The sequence below is a fragment of the Brassica napus genome, chromosome A9, assembly GCF_020379485.1.
Source record: "Brassica napus cultivar Da-Ae chromosome A9, Da-Ae, whole genome shotgun sequence".
Taxonomy (NCBI): Eukaryota; Viridiplantae; Streptophyta; class Magnoliopsida; order Brassicales; family Brassicaceae; genus Brassica; species Brassica napus.
The window spans coordinates 8,743,071-8,766,976 of NC_063442.1; the positions used below are offsets into that span (position 1 = coordinate 8,743,071).

The window sequence follows — 23,906 nt, forward strand, 5'->3', positions numbered from 1 at the left end:
AAATTCTCTCAACTCTCTGCTGCTTACGAGGAGAGGTTTCACAATTCAAAGCAGCTGGAGAATGAAAGGATATAAACTAGTGAAGTGGTTAGGTGTCTTGGGTAACGGCAACGGGGACGGTCGTCAAAGGCATGCCATGGAGTATGTAATTCTGTTCTCGCTTAGTCCAACAGAATTGAAGAAGCTACTGATGGAGTGGGAGAAGCATAAAGCTGGAGATAAGTATAAGAAGAAACAGACGGCTATGAGTAAAATGAGTTTTTCTGGAAATTATGTGGTCAATCTGGTGAATCTCATGAGGAAAGAGTTTCTCACAAGCGGGAAGAGAGCTAAATCCAGACAGACAGTGATGAGCAATGGACTAGGTTGTTTAGAGATGTTGTCTCCACCAAGAATGGCAGGGAAGAAGGCGAGTTCCAAGAGCTTATGTGATTTTGTTTTCTTGTTACACATTCTTGAAAATCAGATTATGGAATCTGCTTCACCTCCATGTGTCTTTGAGCACAATGATACTGAGGCAGTACACAGGAAGAGCAAACTGAGATGTTCTGGGCAGAACTTGTGTAAGCTAAAGCAACAGGAACAACACAAGTTCCTCCTAAGCGGCAAGAGAGTGAAGCTTCAAAGAGAATCGAGGAAAGAGAAGTTTTGTGGGAAATGGAAGAAACATGTTGAGTTGTGCTTTGAATTTCTGCCATCAATAGACCACAAGGAGAACGCAGAAAAAGTGTGTCATGAGAAGATGATCAAGCCCTCATCCTTGGAGATGAGCAGTGAGTATGAGATGATAGAAAAACAAAAGCTTGAGACCTGGAGAAAGGAGGTTAGCTGGATGGAGCAAGTAATGAAGATATGCCTCGACATTTGGAAGGCTGTTCGTTCCTCCAACCTTGAGGAAAAGGTTGATTTCAAAGGGGGCGGTAATGATACGTATAAGGGGATGAGGTGGCAAATGCACGTGAGTACGAACAGATCACATGGGGATGGGGCTGAGCTGGCTGCTCTCCAACTTGCTGCTGACTCTTTTTATTTAAGCTGTAGTTTGCTAGAGAGAAAGGTCATCGAGAGTTTGAGTGAATAATCAGAGAGAGATGTAGAGAGATCTTAGGGAGATGGATTTGTAGTCGGTTATATGCAACCTTGCTGGTTGAAAACGTATTTTCCCCCGAATTAAAAGTTAAAATTTTATTTCTCCCCAAACCGATAGTTTCAAATTTAATTATACATGAACTATGGTTTAAATCGGTTTACAGTTTACCCAACAATATTAACCAGTTAAACCATTTTTAAAAAAAAATTATTAAACCAAATTTGTTGAACCAAAAAAAGAAATAATTAAACGAGACCCGTGATCCATTGCTCTCTTCTTCTTAACCCGACAACAACCCTTACCTCTCTCTCTCTCTCTACAATCTCGCAGATTACTCCACTGCAATAGCCCAACAGCTCAAACACACACAGCTCCATTAAACCTGTTCAGAGGCGCTCTCTCCAACTCAGCTGCATCCGCTGAACAAGCTCCGTTTAAACCCGATCTAAAATGCTCTTTCTGCCTCCTCTGCATCCGCCGTCGTAGAATCATCCTTTCTACGGAGACATGCTCTCTCCGTCTCCTCTTTGCAACCTGTTTGTCTTCACATTTCGTCATAGAAACAAACTGGAAAAAAAAATGCTGACTTGATTTTAGATTCTAAGAATATATCACATTTCTGTTTCTCTGCACAAACCAGACTCCAAGTTTATCAATTCTGACGCTTAACTATTCATCAAAAAAGTTCATCATCTTCAATGGTAAAGTTTCATACTTTGCGAGGATGAATAAACAAACAAGCTGGATAATCCTCACCTAGTGATCACACAAATCCGAAGAATTAATGATGAAACCATTCTTCAAATAATTTGCGATTATTTACAAAACTTGTCTTATAGATCATAACTACATTAAATAAAAAGCTTGAAGCTGCATAATCCCCAACCAATTAAAAAGATCCGTTCCAAACTTTACATATTATAAGGATTCAATTTCTCCACGTAAAGATGATGGTGGTGGTGCTCCGGAAGGAAAATAATTTTTGGAGGTGAGATGTTGAAGAGAAGGAGACGATGATGGTGAAGGAGAAGGAGGAGGTGCCATCATCTCTCGCTAGTTTTTTTCTCGGGTTAAGAAGAAGAGTGCAATGGGTCACGGGTCTGGTTTAATTATTTCTTTTTTTTTTAGTTCAACAAATCTATTCTATTAATTCTGCAGCATGACCGGTTGATTTTTGTTTGGTCCAACTATTATTTCAACGAAACATACTTTATTTATTTTAACCCATTCGAATCTATATTTCTCAATGTAACTACCACAATACGGTCTAAAAATCGGGGTCCACTCCCATGCTTCAAATCTATAACTGCAACCATATATCTTAACTAACAAATGCGAATATGTAGACAACAACAAAGAATTAAGTTAGTTCAATTTTATTCTCTCTTTGTTTCCTAATAATCTGGAACATATTATATCTAGATTCTAGATTTAATCACCATTTAAATTACCTACTAATCCGGAGCCAGACCTTACTTAATTCGATTTGTTACCTAATACTAACAAAGATCATACCATTTTTTTTTCTCAGTAGTCAGTGTACATTCAACAAATAAGAATATTCAAGGAATCCAATCGATTATTTAAAACTCAATTTTGAAATTTGTTTATCTAAACCATTATCCCATAAAATATGCCCACATTATTTGCAACAACTTTTTAAAACAAATAACTTAATTTTATTCTAAACTTATAGCGTTTACGTCGCCATCCTCACTTATAAATATCTTTTCTACAGACTCCCCTCTAACCACACTTCCTAAAAGCATCGTTGAGCAAGAATGAAAGAGATAAAATTGGTATGAAACACATTAATAAGTGAGAATGGTACCGGATGGTAAAATATTAACACATTAACACATTAATAAATGATTTCATTTATAACCCCTCCTCCGTGTTCTGCTGAACATAGTTATACAGGATGGTACCGAGGATGTTTCTAACCACACTTTCTAAACATTTGATGCATTGTGATGCAGGGTGAATTTTATGGCCTTTTAAAATTCTTATTCTTTAAATTTAAAATTTTAGCTTAATTGAGATTATATTACTAATCTATATAATTTAAGAAACAATTTCTATAATTTATTATATCTTTTAAAAAACACTACTTATGTTTAGAAAAAAAATGTAGTACATTAAAACTGTTTTTATATATGAAACTATAAAAAAAATTAACATATTGCAAACTTTATGAATAAAGATTAAAAATATATCCCAAACGTATATGACAAAAGTACATAAGTATGAAACTTGATCTATTTAATATACTTACATATTATATTATACAAATACACAAACATATTATATTAGGCAAAAAAATTTTAAACAAATAATATACCCGCCCTCTCGAGGGCGGGTTATTCTCTAGTTTGGTTTAATTAAAATTAGAATTTTTTTTGGTTTAACTGGTTAATATTGTTGGGTAAACTGTAAACCGATTTAAACCATAGTTCATGTATAAATAAATTTGAAACTATCGGTTTAGGGAGAAATAAGATTGTAACTTTTAATTCGGGGAGAAATACGTTTTTAATATACAATTGATGGACATTTAGTACGAGGTCATAGTTTGGTGGACATCTGATGCTATATAATAGTTATCGTGGGGAAATAGCACGTTCACCCCGGTATTTTTGTTCACTTTTTCCATAGGTCTTATTTCTTGACTCAGTTTTAATTTTTTTATTTATGATGAATCAGTTTTGATTTTTTTTTTCCTTGACTCAGTTTTAATTTCTTCAAAAGTCTTTTTCGGAGGCCGTGGTTTTTTTTTTTTTTTTCTCTTTACTGCAGATATTTTCTTTTTAATTATTATTTTGTGCTTTTGAAAATACTATATGCTTATGACAAAATATATACCAAAGGCCAAATTTTAAGAGAAAAAGACTAGGATACCACCAAACCAAGTTTTTGTTCCCAAAGTAGCATTGAAGGTTCAAAGTCACAAAAATAGGTTTCATTAAAGAGGTAAATATACACTTATACCCTTTGGGTTAATTAATCTAAACCTTAGAGTTTAGAGTTAAGAGGTGGGGTTTTGGAATTAGGATTTAAAATTTTATAAAAAATAAATACTAAAATAAAAAATAAAATTTTAAAAACAGTTTTAAAAAGTATTTTCAAATTATAAAAAGAAAATTTCAAAAAAAATAAAAAAAATTTCAAAAAAAAAATTTCAAAAAAAAAGTTATAAAAATTTCGAATCTGAAAACACATAATCTGAAACTATAAAAAAAATTTCTTTTTTTTTATTTTATTTATTTTTATTTATTTTTGTTTGTTTATTTAATTTTAAACCAAGGGTATTAAGGATATTTTACCCTTTAATGAATGTCATTTTTGTGATTTTCTCCTTCTAGTGTTATTTTTGAGACATAAACTTCAAAAGATGCTATTATTGACAATTGCCCAAATTTTAATGTACTTTGTCTTTAAGGATGTTTTTCCATTTTATTATTGCATCGTACTATATTATTACTATAGCTTGAAAATGTATCATTTCATTATCATAAGTCTATAAACATATAAAACTAAATGGTACGTCACAGTACACAAGAGAAGCAGAGAGGCTGGCGGAAATAGCTTAATGGTAGAGTTTGAACAGCTTTGAAATGTCAGACGTTATTGAAAGAAGGATGAAAATCAGATGAGAAAAAGACATCTGAAATCAACCAATTGGAAGTATGCTAAATTAAATGGTTAATTGTTGTTCAATTAGTTAATTAACGTCGACGAATAATTTGCAACCAAGAGTTGTGGAGGTCGTTAGTCAGTGGCGCAATGGTTCAAACTCTGTCATCTACGAACCTCCAATGTTAGTCTTTTCTTTGATTACTGACACATTTTAACTATCGAAAGAGAAAAAACATTTTGATGTGCTTGACCTATTTCAAAAACATATATATGGCTGCTGCAAATCTAATCAGCCAGTGCAAACTTGAGTTCATAATTAACAAAAAATCTGAAATCAGCTTTATAAAAGGTGAAAATCTTACAAAGTCTGGTTTGAAGTTTTAGTACTTGATTGGTCCGAATTGCAACATTAGAACTAGTCCACTTTCCCACCCAAAGACCAGTATTGGATGGACCCACTTATCAAACGGGTCATACATTTACTCATTTAGGATATTTGAAAAACAAATGGGCTTAGTGGTTCAGAAGTAATAACGATTTGGAGATTTGAACTTGGATTTGAGCTTAGAATTTGGCAAATCCTTTGTTGGTAATCCTTAAGAGAAGGAAGTAAACAAGCCCTTTTTGGGTCTCTGAAACAAACCTTGAATACAGAAATGATACTATTTCGCGGTGACAGAGAGTTATTATATACAAACTCACTCATCTAAGTCACACCATCTCCAAGAAGACTATTTTTTTCTCTATAATTTACACTAAAATAGAATAACTCTATTATAGTGTAACTTTTGTTCCAATGGTGTTAATCTATTATAAAGTAAAATATAGAGGAATATCATATTTTACCCTATATTTTACTTTTATTCCACTTTTATATGATATGTTTTTTTCAAATGAGGAGAATAAAGAAAAGCATGTTTGCAGAAGGGATGACATTTTAAAAAGGTTAAGCACATTTTTATCTTTGTAAAACTGTAAAAGTTTCTTAAGTAATAAAACATTAATATTCTAATTATATATGCTTTATTATTTTTAAACAATTATATTTAAATATATCAAAGTTATCTGACAGTTTCAAATAAATTTCTTTTGGGAACTTTTCCTTAACTTTTATTTTTATCAATATTTTAGTTGTAACATATTTACAAAACTCAGAAACACTTGACATCAATTGTCTCCAAGAACACTCAATGCACTCATATTTGTTAGTATTTTTATTGTCTCCCTATACTTCTAATTTGATCAATTATCTACAATTTTTTTCCCAAATTAACCAAATTACACTTAACTAATATAAATACATTTCGTTTAAATTTCCCAATAGTTTAACCTGACTAAAACTTAAACATGTCCTTAATTATAATCTGCAGACTTATTCATGTAGGATTAATTGGGCCACAGGTTAAACAATAAAGTAATCTGTTAAGATGATTATGTTAACTAATTGTGATTTAGTTAAACTGAAAAAAAACTGCGAAAATAATCAAATTATTAGTCTAAAAAGAGCAGCTAATAAATTTAGATCTATTTGACCTTGGTGCCAATAGTATAAAGAAACAATTTATGTCAACTAAAACTTCTCTGGACATTATTTGATAAGTGATTTTTAAGGTTGTTTATGTAACATCACCATATTCATTTTAATTAGAAAGATATAAAAGAAATCTCCTATAAATTAATTCTGGAGCGTTACAACATATTTTTGTAGTCATATGTCATCACGAAAATGATTCTTATAATTGTTACGAAAACAAGTTGGTCCATATAAACATATACTATGATTTTTATTAAACTAACTATCAAATTAAGTAATAGTGTACAAAATATTATTTTTTATTTTCTTAAATAAAAGCTACGGAATTACCTAATATGATTAACATATATATGGCAATTAATGATTATGAATAATACATATTTGATAACAATTTTTCGAACCTCTCCCTTTTCCGTTTAATTTTATACTATTAAAAGATATTAAAAATCACATTAAGCATATAATAAAAAAATTATATTTTTTCTTATATGTTATATTTTGAATTTTTAAAAACAATTATAAATTACTAAAAATGGTAAATCCCACATTGAAAATTTTGTGATCAATAGTTTAACTTTTTTTATTCAAGCAAGATACAAATGATCATATATCGTAGGGATGGACGTTCGAATACACGTTCGGATTCGTATCGGGTATTTCAGAATAAAGGTATAGAACTCATTCGGGTATTTCAAAATTTCGAGTCGGTTTGGATATTTTTTTGTTGGGTACATATATTTAAATCTTGAAGAAAAAATAAATTTTAAAACCATTTAATAATAAATATTATTATAAAAACTCACTCCGCACACGTGCGCTGGTTATCATCTAGTTTGAAGCTGATATAAAAGAAATAAGTAAAATTAATAACATAGTTTGAAGCTGATTATGAAGTAAACGTTTACATTTAATATTTAATATTTATTTTGGTAAGTTTTTTAGAACAAGGTAATACCTCATACACCATCACTAAATGAAAGCTAATCAAATATAACATTAAAATAAAAATAATAAAATAAAAATATTTTTTTAAAAAAAATTGACAACATTATTTAATTCTATTTTATAATACATTAATACCAAAAGTTCTTCAAATTTTATACAATTTTTAAATTATAAATTTCTAATCCTAATACCATTAGTTTCCTTTTAATATCTACAGATTTTTGAAATACTATTTAGTTTTACTATATTTTAATCCTAATACCATTGATTTAATATATTTTAATCAAAGAAATAGGTAAAAATCTAGCTAAATTATAATTTTAAATATAAAAATATTTTAAATATAGTCCTTAGGTATATATTTAAATTTATGTTTAATTAAATAAAAATAAAAATAAAAATATTGTTAAGCAAATAATAAATCTAAAATGTTAATAATTATTTTTATTTTTATTTTGTGTAGGAAAACACTTAATTAATATTAAAACTTTCTGATGTGTACATCTTATATTAATATTTAATAAAAATGATAAAAAAATATTGGAATTCCCTTATTTCGAAAATATCCTCCCAATAATCTAGAAGCTCTAGTCTCTCATTCACCGACTCCACTGAAATTTTCAAAAGAGCAAAAGAAATCTTTAAGAAATATAAAAAATCCCCCAAAAATGTCTTCTCCCTTCCTAATCACATGGACCTTATCAACGCATTATCAGCTTACATCCTCTCCGTTCCCTGCAGCTGTATTGCACTTTCTCCACAAGCGAAAACGACTTCGGATTTACACATCACAGTCCTTTTCTCTCACCAAACCCTCACCTTCTAGAATCTCTTATCTGATTTGCTTGATATGCAAGCAATATAGTAAACCCTAAATACAGATATAACATGAAAAAGTTACTACAGTATATTCTCCTATCAAACTTCCCCTTTATATATTTCTCCTCTTAAATATTTACACGTATGCCTCGGTGGATATAGACCTAGAGAACGTGTGGAACTAAACGTTAACGCACTCACTTTTGACAGCGTGTTAACGTGTAATTGCTTTGTATCAAAGTATATGTATGGCGAAAGGGGAGTGAAGAGATTGATTCTATACTATTAAGTGGCTTTAGGTTTCTTCCTTCTTGTCTTTTAGAAATGCTCCTTGTGGAACTCAAACTTCGTTGAACCCTTTTGGTTGAATGTGTTGCATAGTTTGCTAAGCTCTTTGCCTAGAACTGGTACTCCGCAGTAAAACACTCCTGTCAAAGAAAGAAATTCAAAGATTTAAGAATCATTTTGATGTTTTTTTAATTCTTATTGTTGTTGGTTGTGATGGAAAGTGAAAGCTTCTATCAAATCATGAGAGTGAAAGCTTCCATAAAAGCAGATAGCCCTCAAAATACGTCGAAACTCATTGCCGTATATAAAAATGTAACAGAGCTGTGTGGACTAAATTGAGCGAATCTAAAGATATTCTCTTTTTGTTGAAATATGTGAAGATCTATAAACCATAGAGGTAAGTGATTGTTACCTATTCTTGCATTGCAGTGCTTGGAACTTAGCTTAGAGAGAACCTTTTTCCAGTTGGGTCTTGCAAAGTGTGTTCTGACCTGAAAATTGAAAACACAAATATTTTTGAGTTGTGGGGTTTCCACAAATGAGAAGTTGGGGACCGTTTTGAGAAATCAAAAGAATCACGTACACTAGTGCCAGAGACAATGTCGACTCCATTTTTGGCATGGTTAAGAGCTTGAACCATTGTAATGAGAGCAGAACGAGCATCACCTTCTTCATACACACTTGTCAAATAGTTATGCATCTCTATCACACCCTGTTCAACACACAAAAATAGCAAATCAACTTTGATATTCTCAGGAAAGTGCTAAGTGATTAGGAAATATTTTTACCCGTTGGTCAAGCTCTGCCACTTCGTTCATGACGCCTTTGAACCAATCAAAAGAGCCTTGTTCTCTTGTTACCCAATAGAAGTAAGCATTTGTGGTTTTTAATATTTTCTTTCCTCTCGGTGTATTAGCATTGTTGCCACTGTTGCTTCCTGTGCTGTTCTCTGATGATCTACTAAAATCCGAGATCGAATCCTGTAGATGTAAAATATATTTATCAAATTCACATCTTCATTAGTTGTTTGGAAAAAAAAAGGAGTTTAAAGATTACCGCTTGCTCCTCCATTTTAACAATGTTGTTAAGCAAATCTTTCAAGATACTGATAAATGGAGTTGCACCAATGCCAAGACCAACCAATAAGAGAACATCATATTTTCTATAGTCTTGTGCTGGTGCACCATAGGGTCCATCTATCAACAGCTTTGGCAAACTGTAACAACATTTGACTAAACACATCAGAATGTGGGTAATTACAGTTTTTAAGTCTTTGGTTTATTTTTTTTATTATACCTTTTCTTTGTTGTTTCATCGGCTCTGAGAAGTCCGCTTTTACCGGCAACCGGTGGCTCACACACTTCAGAGAATACTCTTTTGAGTTCTTGAGTCCAATCTCCGAGCTGTCTAATGTGAATACTGAGATAATCATCTCCAGGAGCTGAAGTAATGGAGAATGGATGCCTAAATCAAATACAAATTAGAAAGAAAGATTTATTTTAGTTTACAAAAAAAAGATTTATTTGATTAATAAGAAAGAATGTTTTTGTAATTTTTACCATTCAAATGGAGAAACTGCTGGACATTGAACGAACATGTACTGTCCACTTTTGTAACGAAACTGAGATGGTTTCGACATTTGCAGCGTCAGAACGTTACCAGGATATATAGCAACCTAAGGGAAAAATGAAAGGAAATTAGAATTTTTAAAATCGAGATATGATTTAACAATAAAGAAAACAGAGTACTCTGTTTTTGGTTTCATTCACTAACCTTTAGAAGTCGAACCGAATAAGAACCAGACCGGAAGTACCTAAGTGTTCTTTCTCCACCATAGAGTAAAACTGGTACTGCAAGATACATCCATGTCTACAAAAAGAAGAAAAGCATATTACATTTTTTCAACAATTAATGAGCTTTAAGTCAGTTTAGAGACTTACCGTGTGAACATACCAAGGTTTGGCGAAATAAAGGAAGATACCGTGAAGCACAAGCAAGACATAGACGATGATGAACAAATGGTGCGAATACCAAAAGGCGTTAAAACCAGTAAGACGATCAAATGGCTTTGGAAGCTTGACGAGGTTACGTCGAAACCATCTCGTTGCTAATGTGAATGAGATAGCCATCAGAATGATCATTAAAATCCCTGTGATTCCTTCAGGTCCCTTAACGAGGTCAAAGTACGTTGGCTGTTTGTGCTGAAAGTAGTGAAACAGATAGCGATTGTAATCATATTCCGTGGCTCTAACGATTCTTGGGAAATCACAAGCAATATGGTCTCCAACATGAAGGATCACGGCTACTAGAATGGCTCCTGCTATTGTCTGCACATTACACAAAAGATAAGTGAGTTTAAAACAAAAACAAAAAGGTTCCCTTAAAAACGCTTTTTCAAACCGAAACAAAAAGGGAAAGCGAAGTATAGCTGTTTAGCTGTCAACTTCCAGTGCGTGCACAAAGAATATGAGCCCCACATTATCAGCTTTGCTAGACAGACAGCACATTGCGTTCGAAGAGGGTTTTGTATTTAATCAGTGTTGTTTTTGACTTATAGAGTCACGAAAAGAAAGTTCTAATGGGACCCTAAGAAAATGCTAAAAAGTAACAATCAAATGGAAACAAACAAAATAAAAAAATAAAGTTTATATTTTTCAGGGTTTATTGTATAAGTTCACTAACCTTGTGGAAGTTGATGTTATCATCAAAAGGAATAAAGTAGGAGAGTCTTGTTGATCTGAGCCAAGTAATTGTGTTTCTGCAAACTGGGAAAAGTATAAGAGCCATGTTGAACTTAAGTGTCTCTGCTGCTCCTTTTGCTGTGAGTAAGCAATAACCCATCACATGAAATGCATCTTTTTGCTTGTATTGGAAGAATTTCCACAAGAACAATCCAATCATGATCATGATCCATAAAGACAAAACCCAGATCCTTTTCCAATTTTCTTGCATGAAGTAGACGAAATCCGAGCTCATTCGATGTATTCTGCTATTCTTTCTTAACCCTTGAAGGTTTTGGCTCAATGCTTGGCTTGTATAGCTCAATGCTTGACTGTAGTTGAGGTATGTGTCTTTCTGTAGAAGCAGAGTCTCTAGTTGCCATAGCTACACAAGAAAACAGCAGCATGAGATCTGTCTTATTGAACTTTAATAACAAAAATGCTTATGAGTTAGATAGTAACCGGACAAGCTTACACAGTGATATGTAATAAATTTAAACTCTATTCTACCTTAATTGGACATTTGCAATAGTTTAATTGTTGTAACTACTTCACCTACAAATTCAGGTCATTATTGAATGTCAAACTTTAGCTAATGGATTAGAAAAGGAAAGGAAAAGTTTATACAATATTTGAGCTACTGAATAGAAGGATCTAGGTGTCAGCAAATGAGATAAGAGTAGAAAAAAGTAAAACAGAAAATAATGTAACGCAAATAAAATTGTATTTTATAAACCATATAAGTATTGAATTCTATTTATGGGCGGCGGTTTGGCATACTTTATTCGGTTTGTGTAACGAAAGTTGAACTCTTTTTTTGCACTATAATATTCACATCATGCAAGCACGGAAACAAAACATGTGATGGCATGAAAATTCAATTCTCATTTTGTGACATATTTGAGATACAGAGTATTGGGACCAACCAACCTCAATGTAGCCAAGTCTTTCAGGGTCTAACTCCTCCATAATCAAAGCTGCATATTCCTCTGCTTGTTCTTTCAATCTTGATAGCTTATTTGCAGATGCACTCAGCATTATAATCTGTAATAATCAATTTTCATTTTTGCAAAAAAAGGGATAAGGACCTTTCATAATGTTAAGTAAGACATCTCTATTACATATTGTGTCACGGTCTAAACCAACTTGAATATTTAGTCAAAACCAATTAAAAAATAACAAATTTCAACATACATGCCACCTTAGTTACAGATAAGAATCTAAAGACGTTGGTAAAATACGAAGGACAAGAAAATTCGCATTTTGTTTCTTTTTATTTTTATAATATAGATGGAGTGGTTAGTATATCAGCATTTCATGCGATTTAAGGTCACCAAATCCCCGCCTAACTTTGAGTATATATAAAAAAAAACTAGTTTGAATTTTACGAATAATCTAAAATTTAAATATTTGTTTAACTGAATAATTAATGACACAATCAATGACGTTAATTGTCTGTTTCTTATAAATATGGAGTATTTTTAAAACTAGTCAACATTTAATTAATTACCTCCTTTACTTCCTCTTCTGTAATTCTCCCATCTTCATTCTTGTCCACTCTGTAATTTCCGACAAGAAAAGGTGATTAATAGATTATGATCGATTGCGTATTAATTAAAGTCAAAGGTTCTGTAATAAGAAAACGAGTTTAGTATAATTAAAACATACGCATCGTCAGGAACAATAATTCCCGCACACATGCAAATTACCATTATCATAATTAAGAAGACTGATCTGGAGGGATCGTTTATAGTAAAATGATTATTATGAGCTTTTAAGATAATGATTATTAGTAGGAAAAGCATGATTACGAGTAGTAATCTCATTACTTAATCATTAAGTAACTTTCTCTTTTCCATTTCAAAAAAAAAGAAAAGAAACTTACATGTCGAAGAAGATCTGGAGACGAGAATCGAAGCTATCGTCGTTGATTTGCAACCAATACTCGTAAAGCTCATCGTGGCTGATCTTCTCAACTTTTAATCTCCTTCTCCTGCTCAATGCGTCGTATAGCTCCAATGCAAACTCCTTTGAATCTTTCATTCCTGAGGACAGAAAAAAAACAAAATCAACTTCTTGAAAAAAACATAATCGAGTTCTTGAAAAAAAGAACATGATCGAGTTTCGAACCTATGCACTGGGCGAAGTCGGAGCGATAGATGTAACCGTTCTTAGCAAGCTTTTCGAAGTTGGTCTGAACATCGTTCCATCCTTCAACGTTCTTGTTCTTATTGCTTATGAATCTTAACCCACGTAAAGCTCTCTGAGCACTAGACCGAGTCCGATCTAGCTGAGCTCGTTGTTTCCGCAACGCTCGTGCCTCTAGCGCCGAGTTCACTATACCTCCTCCACCGCCGTTTTGGTTCGCTGAGGTTAACGTGCCGGAGAAGGAACGAGACCACGAGAACCGCTTCAGCTCATGCGATAGCTGCTTCGCCTTCGCCACTGCCTCCGCCTTGAGCTCCTGCGAGAACTGCCGGAGCCGATTCGACGAGGTGCGTTTCATCGTCGGAGATCTCGAGATCGATGCCGGAGTCATTATCCCCCCGCCGGCTCCACCACCGGCGGTTTCGTCGGAGATATCGATGTTAATGGAGGTTGCTGGCTCGACGCTTCGAAGGACGATGGTGTCATCGTCTTGGAGATCGATCGTGACCTCAACGAACTCTTCACCGTAACCGCCGTTGGAGCATTCGGTTCCGGGAGAGGTGGATGCACTTCCGACGGCGAGTTTTCCGGCGGAAACGGAATCAAACGACCACCGGCGACGATCGTTCTTGGAGAACGGCCTCATGGAAAGATCCGGCGAACACTAGGGATGAAACTGTTGGGGGAAGGATGAATATACACGTAGCATATACAGTAGTATATATATTGGTAGGTGGAATCTTTGAAAGGAGGAGAGGGAAAGAGAGAGAGGGAGAGAGAGAGATCTCAAACGCGTCGTGGCTCAGTGGAGAAAGCCATTTTTCACGCGCTGTGCATATCTGTGCTTTATAGGCGAGGGGAGAGAGAGAGAGAGAAAGTGATGCAGAGGTAAAAAAGACTAGAGAGAGAGAAAGAGAGAAACGCACTGAAGCAGAACGTTGACGAAGAGAGAGGAAACACGGCCCATGAGGTTCGAACTGGACCGGCAAAAAGTTTGCGCAATATACTCTTTTTGAAAAAAAAAAACTTTACAATAATAACATTGATTTTTTAATGTTTTTATCCGAATGTCCTCGAAAGAGATCTGACTACCGCCTAATGACCGTCTACCGGAGTTAAGCCGGAAATCTGCCGAAAATATCTAAGAGGCAATGAAACTCACAGCTGTTAACTGTTTACCACAAGACCACGAGCGTCCGGTTTGATTTTTAATGTTTTTATCTTTTTATAATTTTATTTTGTTATTGATTGACAAAAATATTAAACTATATTTTGTTTACCAGAATTTTTTTTATTCTCCTTCTAAACTTGAGCACATCAAATTTACAATTTGCAAAATAGAACAAATTATTTTGTAAAAATACATGTTGCTCCTAAATCAAACTACAAAGAAAGTTAAATATTATGTTTGGGTTCTACGTTTTAAATTCAGGGTTTAAATTTCCTTTTTATTATGAATTTTTATTCTTTTGATACTGAAATTATACAGTTTAATTAGAATTCTAAATTTGGTGTTAGGTTTAAGGTCTGGGACAAAAAAAACTAGTGCTATTTTGGAGAATTTATCTTTTCCTTTTTCAAGTTTATCCGTAAATATCACTAATAGTTTGCTCTTTTATGAAGTATGTAAGACATGTATACTACTGTATCCATGGCGTTTTACACAAGTGAGAAGTGACTGTGTGAATGTAATTTGTCTCTCTGTTAAGTCTACTTAAGTCTATTTCGCCTGACGCGTTTTTGCCAAAGTTGTGCTTGTAAATCTCTGAGAGAAAAACAAAAGGGACGACTTTGAATAAAAGCTTGGACGAAACTTTTGGATAGAAGTGTTGTAGTGATTGATGTAGTATATCGTCAAGTCCACGACGACGACAAATATATTCTCATAACTGAAACGAGTTTAGTTTAAGAAGAGCAAACTAATTTTGATAACAGCATTTTTAAAGTGATTCAAAATATTTTACATCAAACTGAGTATGTTTCATGGGTCGTCGAATAATCTTGTATCGCGGATACTCACATAAGACACGGAGTTGCTTACCAATATATTATTTATAGGAAGGCACACATGCCAATTTATATCTCGAGTGGTTGTGTGCGCCTCTTCATTTTTTTCATAGAGATTTCAATTCAAATATTAGGCTGTGTTAAAGTTGTAAAATAAAAACAAAAAGCTCCATGCAAGTATGAAAGTTAAATGTGAAAAATTTGATGAAGATCTTTTGTCAAAAAACAATTTTTTTGATGAAGATTTTGACTGTACTATACCTGAACCTGATATTAAAATATCGTGTTATTCTCGGGGGCGGACGGACGCCTACGGTAAGGGAGTCACGTACACCCAACTGTTTTTTTTTTCCTTTGAATGTTCTATGTTAATTTGATTAAAATTCTTTTAGTTTACTGAATAAACAACAAAAGTGCCTCCAATTCAATTTTGTTTCTGTTGTTTTTAGTATTGTACCCCCAACTAAATTTTTTTCATCCGCCACTGGTTATTCAATATAACGAGCCCACTTATCGTATAATTGGTTATTTACTGAAGCATGATTAATGATAGATTAGTATATCACACGTTAGAAAAACACAATGAAACCTTCTTTTATTCCAGCAGTTTCATACATGATACATCTATTCATCAATAAATCTTTTTTGGTGAACGCCGCTAGTTGTGGTAGCGACTAAAATTATAGTAAGATGAAAAGCAAATTTAACGGCACGGAAATTAAAATGAACGCTGATAAACTGTCGAAAGTACAAAATATGGGGAAGCAGCTGATGTTGAAATATTCAGCATTGCATTTACTCTTCGCGATCAGCCGCAGCGTCAAGAAAAGCAGGCTGGCAGTGTTTCACTGGTGCTGTGTTTTGCAGCAGTGATAGCTTAAATTTTCAGTCGCTGCCGCAACTACCCGCGTTCATCAAAAGAACAGCCCTAATATATTAGTATCTATTTTTTTATGTTGGCTATATTAGTAGCTGGTTAGATTAATTGGTTTAATATTTAAGCAATAAATCTGTGGGTTAGTGATTAACTCAAATTAGAAGGTTATTTAACTTTCCATGCGTCTAATCAGTTTTTAGTTTTTACCCTGGTTTATGATCAAGAGTCAGTGGGTTTCGTTATGTTTCATGTATGTATGCAGGTGTGGTTCAATGTTTCAACTTCTTCATGAACTAAGTAGAAATCAGAACTTATTAAGATTGCGACTTAGCAACAAACTAATGTGGACTAATTGGACATTCTAAACTTCAAAACGAAATGTCGATTAATCTAAGAAATATTTAATTAGTTTCTTTTTAGACGTTTACTGAGGAACTTTGTCTCCTTTATTTTTGTTAGTCTTTGGAAAAAATTTCGTAATCTACCAAGTAATTACTTATATATATATATATATATAATATTTGTGTTGATTGATGAACTGAGCCACACATGATAGTTTGAAAGCTAGCTAATCCGTATATTACGATGTGTGTTCGACCCTAATTGACATCAAAATTATTATTTATAGAAAAATGAAACTGTATTATGACATCTCATACTAGAATCATACTAGAACCAATGAGTACGATGGTTCTAATTTTTACGATTTACTTGTTGATCATCTCCTTGAAAATTAGGGTAAGTGATTGGTAAGGGCTGTAACTTTATATTTTTGACTGTAAAATTTAACCCGTAGATTTATTTATCGTAGATTTTTCTGCTATAACTTTGAAAACAAAACTATCTATATCAATTTTTAAATTTTCTAGAAATGTTTTTGTTGAAGGTTTTTTATAGAATTTTTTTTGATTGATTGACATATATAATTCTGAACTAAATTTTGGTTTCTAAAGTATTTACAGTAACAACCAATCACTCCAATATGTGAGTTAATATTCTAAAGCAGTATGTTAAGATGTTGTCAAATTAATCGGATTGTAAAAGTCAAGCTTGATTCTAGTTGCTATAGAAATATTTTCAGACATAACTAACCTCAATTTAATAAAACTTGTCTTTTCACGCTTAGCCAATTACAATTTAATAAAATATAATTGTTAATGTAGCCACTAAACAAGTTCTTAAAGTTATGTGGATGAACAATCATAGGTTTTTAACAAACTCGTATTTAAGAGAGAAATTGCGTATATAAACACACTTGGGTATATATATATATATATATATTTAGAATTTTTGTCATTCTATATTCTGCAACTTTTATAATTTCGTAGGAAAATAACTTGTCCCAAGAGTTAGTAAAGTATGCATCTGAACTCCAAGGTTGCAATGAAGAAAAGAAGTCTACTGAAAGAAAATATATTTAGATTAATATACGAGACCTTAATATACTTACAACATTTTCCCTTAACTGCAGATTATAAAATCTAAGGGGAGTTAACCCACCTGCTTGACTTTCAGGCTTTCAAATTTTGACTTATCATGTGCTTTTCGATGAACTAAACTGTTAATTACAAAAATAGGTACCTTTATTGATTAAAGCCAAACTCTAACTGTTGCTTTGTTTAATTTATTGTGTTAATGATTATATGTTTTGCAGAATATAAAGTTCCCCTTTACGTAGGTACATAACATAAACTTACCAAAATTAATGGTCACCAAGTCAAAAGTTTTTTTTTTTTGTAACATGTCAAAAGTTTGTAATATGTTTATAGACGACAAGTTATAGACTTACTGTTATATTATTTATTTTTGAACCCAAAACAAACAATGTATCATCCAAACTTCTGGGCTTCTAGAAGAAAATTACGTGATGGAGGCCCAATACAATGAGAGAAAAGGGGCCCACCATATATCTCCGAAGTCAATGACCCAACTACTTATAACTTACAAAAGAGGATCTATGCCATCTTATTTATTTTTATCTTATTTATTTTTATTAAAAATCTTTGAAAATTATATATTTATCGTCGTTGCTTATTTTATTTAACATTTACAGTTCTTTTTACCCTCCCAACTTTCACTAACGAGGAAAAATGTATGATTATGCGGATTTAAGTCTAGACGATGACATAAAGCTAGAATTAGTAAAATACTTTCTTATCACAAACATATAACTTCTTAGATCAAGAAAATTGGCTTGATGCAAAAAGCAAGAAAACGATAAAAAATGGAATAAAGTATTTGATCCAAAAAAAACAAATGGAATAAAGTACGAACAAATTGGTTTGTCGCCAAAAAAAAGAAGAACAAAATGGTTTATCATAAATCATTTTCTCGTTTTACAATTTTGTGTTAATGACTATCAAATTTTAAAGCGGTTATACCAGATATCAAGCTTATAAATTAATATTTTATTTTAAGAAGTTTCAATATGTTAGATTTGATTGAATCAATATTTCAGTTGGGAATTTTGTTCTCAATTGTACTTCAAAATAGAGTACAATTTCACATTGTAGTCTCTGGTGTACTATTTGATAGAGAATTTTCTATTGTACTACTTTGATATGATGCTTTTAGAAAAAGTTGGTAAAATTAATTCTCCGGTTTCTATCAAACTCATAGATTCAATTCCTCGGTTTTTCTGTGAAAACTTAAAATGTAATTCATTTAAATAACCAGTAAATAAAACATAATTTCAAAAGTATGTTAAAACACGTAAGAAATACGAACTCTCCGATCGCGATCGGTGTGACACCACATACATAAAGTTTGAACTAGAGCCGACCTCATGATGGCTTTCCAAAATTAAAAATATATTATCTTAGGTTAAACTAACTATTTATAAACAACCCATTAGTTACACATGTGTAGCGTATGCCTTTTCAACAAATAAACAAAAAGTTATTCTATCTTTTTTGTGGTTGAAAGAATGTTTAAATTAATCCTCAAAAAGGATGTTTAAATTAAAAACAGTTAAATGATACAAGACTATGACTTATGATTTATGAGCCAAACAGTATTTTACAAGGAACATAAGATAGAGGAGGTTCCTAAGAAGAGGAGGGTAAAGATTACATACAAGTTGACCCGTTGAACACGAGTCTTGTGGTAGTCTTCCACAATCACGACTCCCGCAACCGCTACCGACGATATGAAACTAATATACCACGTCTTGGAAACTACTTTTGTGGACAAAAGCTTTTTAGCGTTACACGGCTTAGGCGCCTGAAAATTTGGAAACAAGAACAAGTTTGAGCAGTGACGCGTTCACTGCGTTTGGTGAAAACGTAAAAGGCCACTATGACTATTAAATTTTAAGTCAATTATTTATTTTTAATTTACTAGTTGTAAATATAAAATACTTCAAATTCATGAGAATCTTATTTGTACGCGTCGTCTGATTTGTGACCAAGAATACTGTGTTGTTGGTGGAGACTAAAAAGAACAATTCCAAATTTAGGAGTTGACGAAATTTTCAAAGCTAATAGTCTAAATGTGATATGATAACTAGAAGCAGACCAAACTCTAACAACCATCTATATTGTGACAAAAATGAAGCCTCCTATTTTCTGTTCAACACGTTAAAGGGACATATTTTAAATTGTTATTCCCCTCTCTTTCCAAAAGATATTTTAAAATGTTAAAAATATTTTTAATTTTTAGTTTTTATAAAATTTTAAAGTAAACAATTTCCACTGATTCTAAACCAATAGCAATTAACAATTTTACTACCGTCCATAAATATTCTTAATAGTTAAAAATTGTTTATATTAATTAATGAAATGTGCCTTTAGATTTTTTAATAAGTTTATCTTTTAAGATACAATTAACAATGTAACTAAAATATTTTTTGGTATCCACAAAAGTGGTGAAATACATCTTACATATCCAGTACTCTGTGTGCCAAGAAAACTGACCATTATGTCTATGAAAACACCACGTTAAAATAGTTTGTTGCAAAAAGCCACTTATAACATTCATGCACTCCATTACCCGTGAAACATGAAAATACTACATCAAATATTCCTAGCTCCATTTGACCAAGAAAAAAGAAATATTTCTAGCTCCTATTATTGTTTCTTCTACTCTTTCCTACTGCAAAACCATCTCTAACCTCAAAATTTATCTGAACTTTCCAAAGCCTCATCAACGTAACATGGAAATCTTTATTTGAAATTCAATACCAACCATATGTGCGCACAAAGACCAATAATGGTAGTGCATACATACTACTACAAAGATATTGAAGTTGGGATTTATATCATTAACCTCGTCGAATTAATAATCTTTAAACACAACAGACCTTAAAAGAACTGTGTGGCTACAACTACAAATGAAAAAAATTTGTTACAACATTGAAGGCAATACATATATAAACTATATATATATAGTCTTCTGCACCTCCTAAACTGTGCAAATAGAGAACTTACCTTACACCGTGACAACATTCATATTTACATACGACTCCTACGAAGTGGTTTTGTCCCCTTGTAATACCAGACCGGCTTTGTGTAAATAAGATTGGTTTTTATAATGGATCTATCAACCGATTCCTGGAAACCTCCGAGCCTTATGAGGATAAGTGGAAGACTTTTGGAGTGTTCTCGTTGGTGGTGGAGGCGGCGGCATCATCATACGGGAATGATTCTTGAACTTGCTTGAAGATGAATGTTTTCTATCTGACTCTATTGCGGATGCTGATGAGCTTGGGAATGATACTTTCTTGTTCTCCATTGTCGATAGTTTCAGTCTCTTTGAGGGCTTAGGAAGATGGTGGCGATCATGATGATTATGCAGCGCTGCTGAATCTTTTCTCACGTGGTTGTTCTTCTTGCTGCTTGAGATAAGATGTAAGGAGGAGGATGACTCAGTTGTTCCGTGCCTTTCAAGAGGCGTTTCTATTAGTTTGGATTTGCGGGCCTTCATTGACTTCTGAGAAAGCTTCGTTGGCCACCTGAGGATTCCGTTTGGGTTGTTGTTGTGGTTTCCGGATTGGACTGCAAAGTCACAAAGCGTTTGAGCAGCTGCTAGTAGCTGAGGACAGGATCGAGCTGCAGGAAAACATAGCATCAATCATAAGACTAGGTGATGAGAAATTGAGTAATAGCATTTGTGAAAACATACCATCGTCTTGAACATCTCGCGAGCCCTCTGCTTCTGCATTTGATGAGATACAAATCCATACCATACAATTTTAGTTAAGAGAATAAAAGGGTGAAAATTTAGATTCTTACCTGTAGGAACACATGACGCTTTTTGAAAGGTAGACACAGATGCTTCTGTGCACTGGCACGAAGTGGTCTTAGTTCCAGCACCGGTTTGCTTCTGTACCGGAAGGACTAAGCTTTGGTTGAAAGTGAGTGAATCCAAATTTGCGAAATGATTTGTTATACTCTCGTGAGAGCTCATAGTAGTCTCCGCTATTCTTAGCCATCGTCCTTGACAAAGCGTTTTGCCGGTAAGAAGCTTTGCAGCTTCCGAGTTGGTTCTAGAGCTCGCATTATAAGCCTGTGACCAAGGGAAATGTGGCAATCCGCCACGTAGAGGTAGTTGTTTAGCTGAACGCTGCTGATCTGACATGTTCTTAGAGTTCTGAGAAGGTTTTGAAGCGTCTTGGAGTAGAGAGTCTAAATCTTTCGGCGAAGGAAGCCCTAATCTTTTCAATACATCGCCAGACTCGCATAATGGAAAATTAAGTGGTGAGGAAGGAATCTCAGGATTGACACAATGATCCTGAAAATACACAAGAGTAGATAACTTTTCAGTTGAATCAACGGAAGCATACAGAAGCATCTAAGGCCATGTCAGAACATATATGAAATTTCAAAGTATTGAATTAGGTAACACACCTTAGAAGATGAGGATAGATCTCCATCAAGAGCATTTACTTTAACGCTGTTTTCACCATTTACTGTGGCAGAGATAGAGCTAGGCGACTCCAGAGATCTGCTGATGCAAGCGTCCAATTCAGCAGAGATTTGTGATTGAACAGGCCTTCTAGTTGGAAGAACAGACCAAACATTTCTGACTACACTCAGCAAAGTGTCATTATTAGTCTTGTCAAGTTTCTTCATTTTGTCTTTGCCCAAAGGAGGACACTCATAAGAGCCTTCAAGAAGCTTGTTCAGTGACAAATCTTCAACGAGTTTGGTAACATCATTTATATCAGGCTTCAAGCCATAGGCACCTGCAGGCAAGGCAGATTATGACTTATGAGGTACACAGAACACTAGAAAAAGATCATAGCATGTCATGACATGAGGACAAGACCTTGCCATATCAACAATGTCGTGTTTAAGTGAAAATACTAGTGAAAACACAGGTGCTGTGACTCTCACATAGTCCCATTGGTACTATAGAGATCCAAAGAGTATATCAGCCAATGAAACCTTTTCAGTTTGATGTTAAGGAGACTAAGAGAAAAGAGCCTGAAAATCACCACACAACCAAGGGAACCTCTAGAGCTACATCAAAACAGGTTCACTTGTAAATTCACTTCAAAGTTCAGATTGAAAGTATACAAGAACTAGCCAAAGTAAATGGACCAAATTGAGGACTCATGGTTAAATCAGCAGCCTAGTACTGTTGGATACCACATACCAAAAAAAGCATTCTCGCCAGTGGCTGTATTGACGGTTGAAAAAGTTCTAGTGAGAACTTTTGGAGTCCTCTTATCACTTCGCCTGCCATTACAGCTGCTTCTTTGCTTCACTGCTAAGGGTTTATCTACGCACAACATTAAACAAAAAAAAATAATAAGTAACCAAATTAAAAAAGTAGCATCCCGAATCAAACTTCAAGAACATATTACATACTCTTAAGTTACCTGAGAGAGTAGATCCTTGTCCACATAACTCCTTGGAGTCATTATCTCTGACAGTGTCATCTAAAAGAATCAATCTAGACCTTTTGGAAGTAAGGTTACTACTACTACTTCTCGAAAGCTTTCCTCTTTTCCTAGAAGACTCCGCACTTTCAGGACTGGCCATAGGTAGATACCCGTTCTGAGGCTCGGAAGAACTCTCAACTCGGAGTTTGGTAAGCCTATCATGTACAAAGTCGTGTGAGTGCATTAACTTGCGCCATTGAGACGGATCTGATACCCCACTGCTACTCCCTCCTCCTAGAAGAGTAAAACAAACAAAGTTAGCAAATTTACCAAATCTCAGATACACTTTGGATCTATAAAGTAATAAAAGGTCAAACCTTTCTTACTAATAGAACGCTCAATCTCGACACGAGTCTTGTCACAGTTGTTGTTGTTGTTGTTGTCTGCTGTTTTATTCGACGAAACCCTAACTCCGCCGCACCCTTCGGATCCCATAAGCTTAGCCTGCGACGAAACCTCCAAAACGTCCATCAGAAGACGACATCGCAACCGTGAAGGCTGCGAGACGAAAAGGACATCTCTTCTTTTCTTCTTCAAGCTAAAAAGAGGTTCGATCGAGGTCGAGAGAAGCTAATTTAATTCGAGTGGGAAAATCGAAAGCTCGAAAGGAGTGAGATTGATTTAGGGATTTGACGATTTGGGGGAAGAAGGCGATGGTGCGGCTGCGTGGTTGATTTTTTCTAGGGCAAAAGAAAAAAAATGAAAGTGGATTAAAGATGAGTATTTATAGTTTTTGGAAAATTAATTTTGTCATCTTTGGATATGCTCTGTGTTCCGGTGTGCTCGTCTGCACCGGTGTGCGTGACGTGTTCACTGCATTATTGCTGTAGAGAGTGATTCGCAACCGTTCAATGCATACTGGTGACGAGGATTTTGTGATCTAACGGCTTTAAGAAGTCGTGTAGGCTTGGGCACGTATATTTTTTTGGTGAGTTTCTGAAATTTTCCCATGGAGT

General features: G+C 33.8%; 2 protein-coding genes across 5 annotated transcripts; both read right to left on the reverse strand.

The window, feature by feature from the left end:
- Positions 1-7,623: 7,623 nt before the first annotated feature.
- LOC106366491 (respiratory burst oxidase homolog protein F) lies at positions 7,624-14,102 on the reverse strand. Of its 2 annotated transcripts, XM_013806091.3 has the most exons (14): positions 13,163-14,048; positions 12,918-13,077; positions 12,543-12,591; positions 11,963-12,076; positions 10,995-11,417; positions 10,253-10,639; positions 10,086-10,181; positions 9,872-9,987; positions 9,609-9,776; positions 9,369-9,528; positions 9,101-9,292; positions 8,896-9,024; positions 8,725-8,803; positions 7,624-8,452 (listed from the first exon to the last, which is right to left on the reverse strand). In XM_013806091.3, exons 1-14 carry the CDS (start codon positions 13,824-13,826, stop codon positions 8,343-8,345), a joined length of 2,847 nt encoding a protein of 948 aa, XP_013661545.1. In that variant the 5' UTR covers positions 13,827-14,048; the 3' UTR covers positions 7,624-8,342. The 2 variants fall into 2 exon arrangements, with proteins under 2 accessions (XP_013661545.1, XP_013661546.1); XM_013806092.3 differs by lacking the exon at positions 11,963-12,076 and having other exon boundaries at positions 13,163-14,102.
- Positions 14,103-20,300: 6,198 nt separating this feature from the next.
- BNAA09G11860D lies at positions 20,301-23,652 on the reverse strand. 3 transcript variants are annotated; one of them, XM_048739752.1, is made up of 7 exons: positions 23,268-23,652; positions 22,888-23,184; positions 22,662-22,787; positions 21,911-22,248; positions 21,296-21,794; positions 21,186-21,212; positions 20,301-21,112 (listed from the first exon to the last, which is right to left on the reverse strand). In XM_048739752.1, the coding sequence occupies exons 1-7, from the start codon at positions 23,419-23,421 to the stop codon at positions 20,604-20,606; spliced, it is 1,950 nt and encodes a 649-aa protein (XP_048595709.1). In that variant the 5' UTR covers positions 23,422-23,652; the 3' UTR covers positions 20,301-20,603. The 3 variants fall into 3 exon arrangements, with proteins under 3 accessions (XP_048595709.1, XP_013661548.1, XP_013661547.1); XM_013806094.3 differs by having other exon boundaries at positions 21,186-21,218; positions 23,277-23,651; XM_013806093.3 differs by having other exon boundaries at positions 21,186-21,218; positions 23,268-23,650.
- Positions 23,653-23,906: the final 254 nt, after the last annotated feature.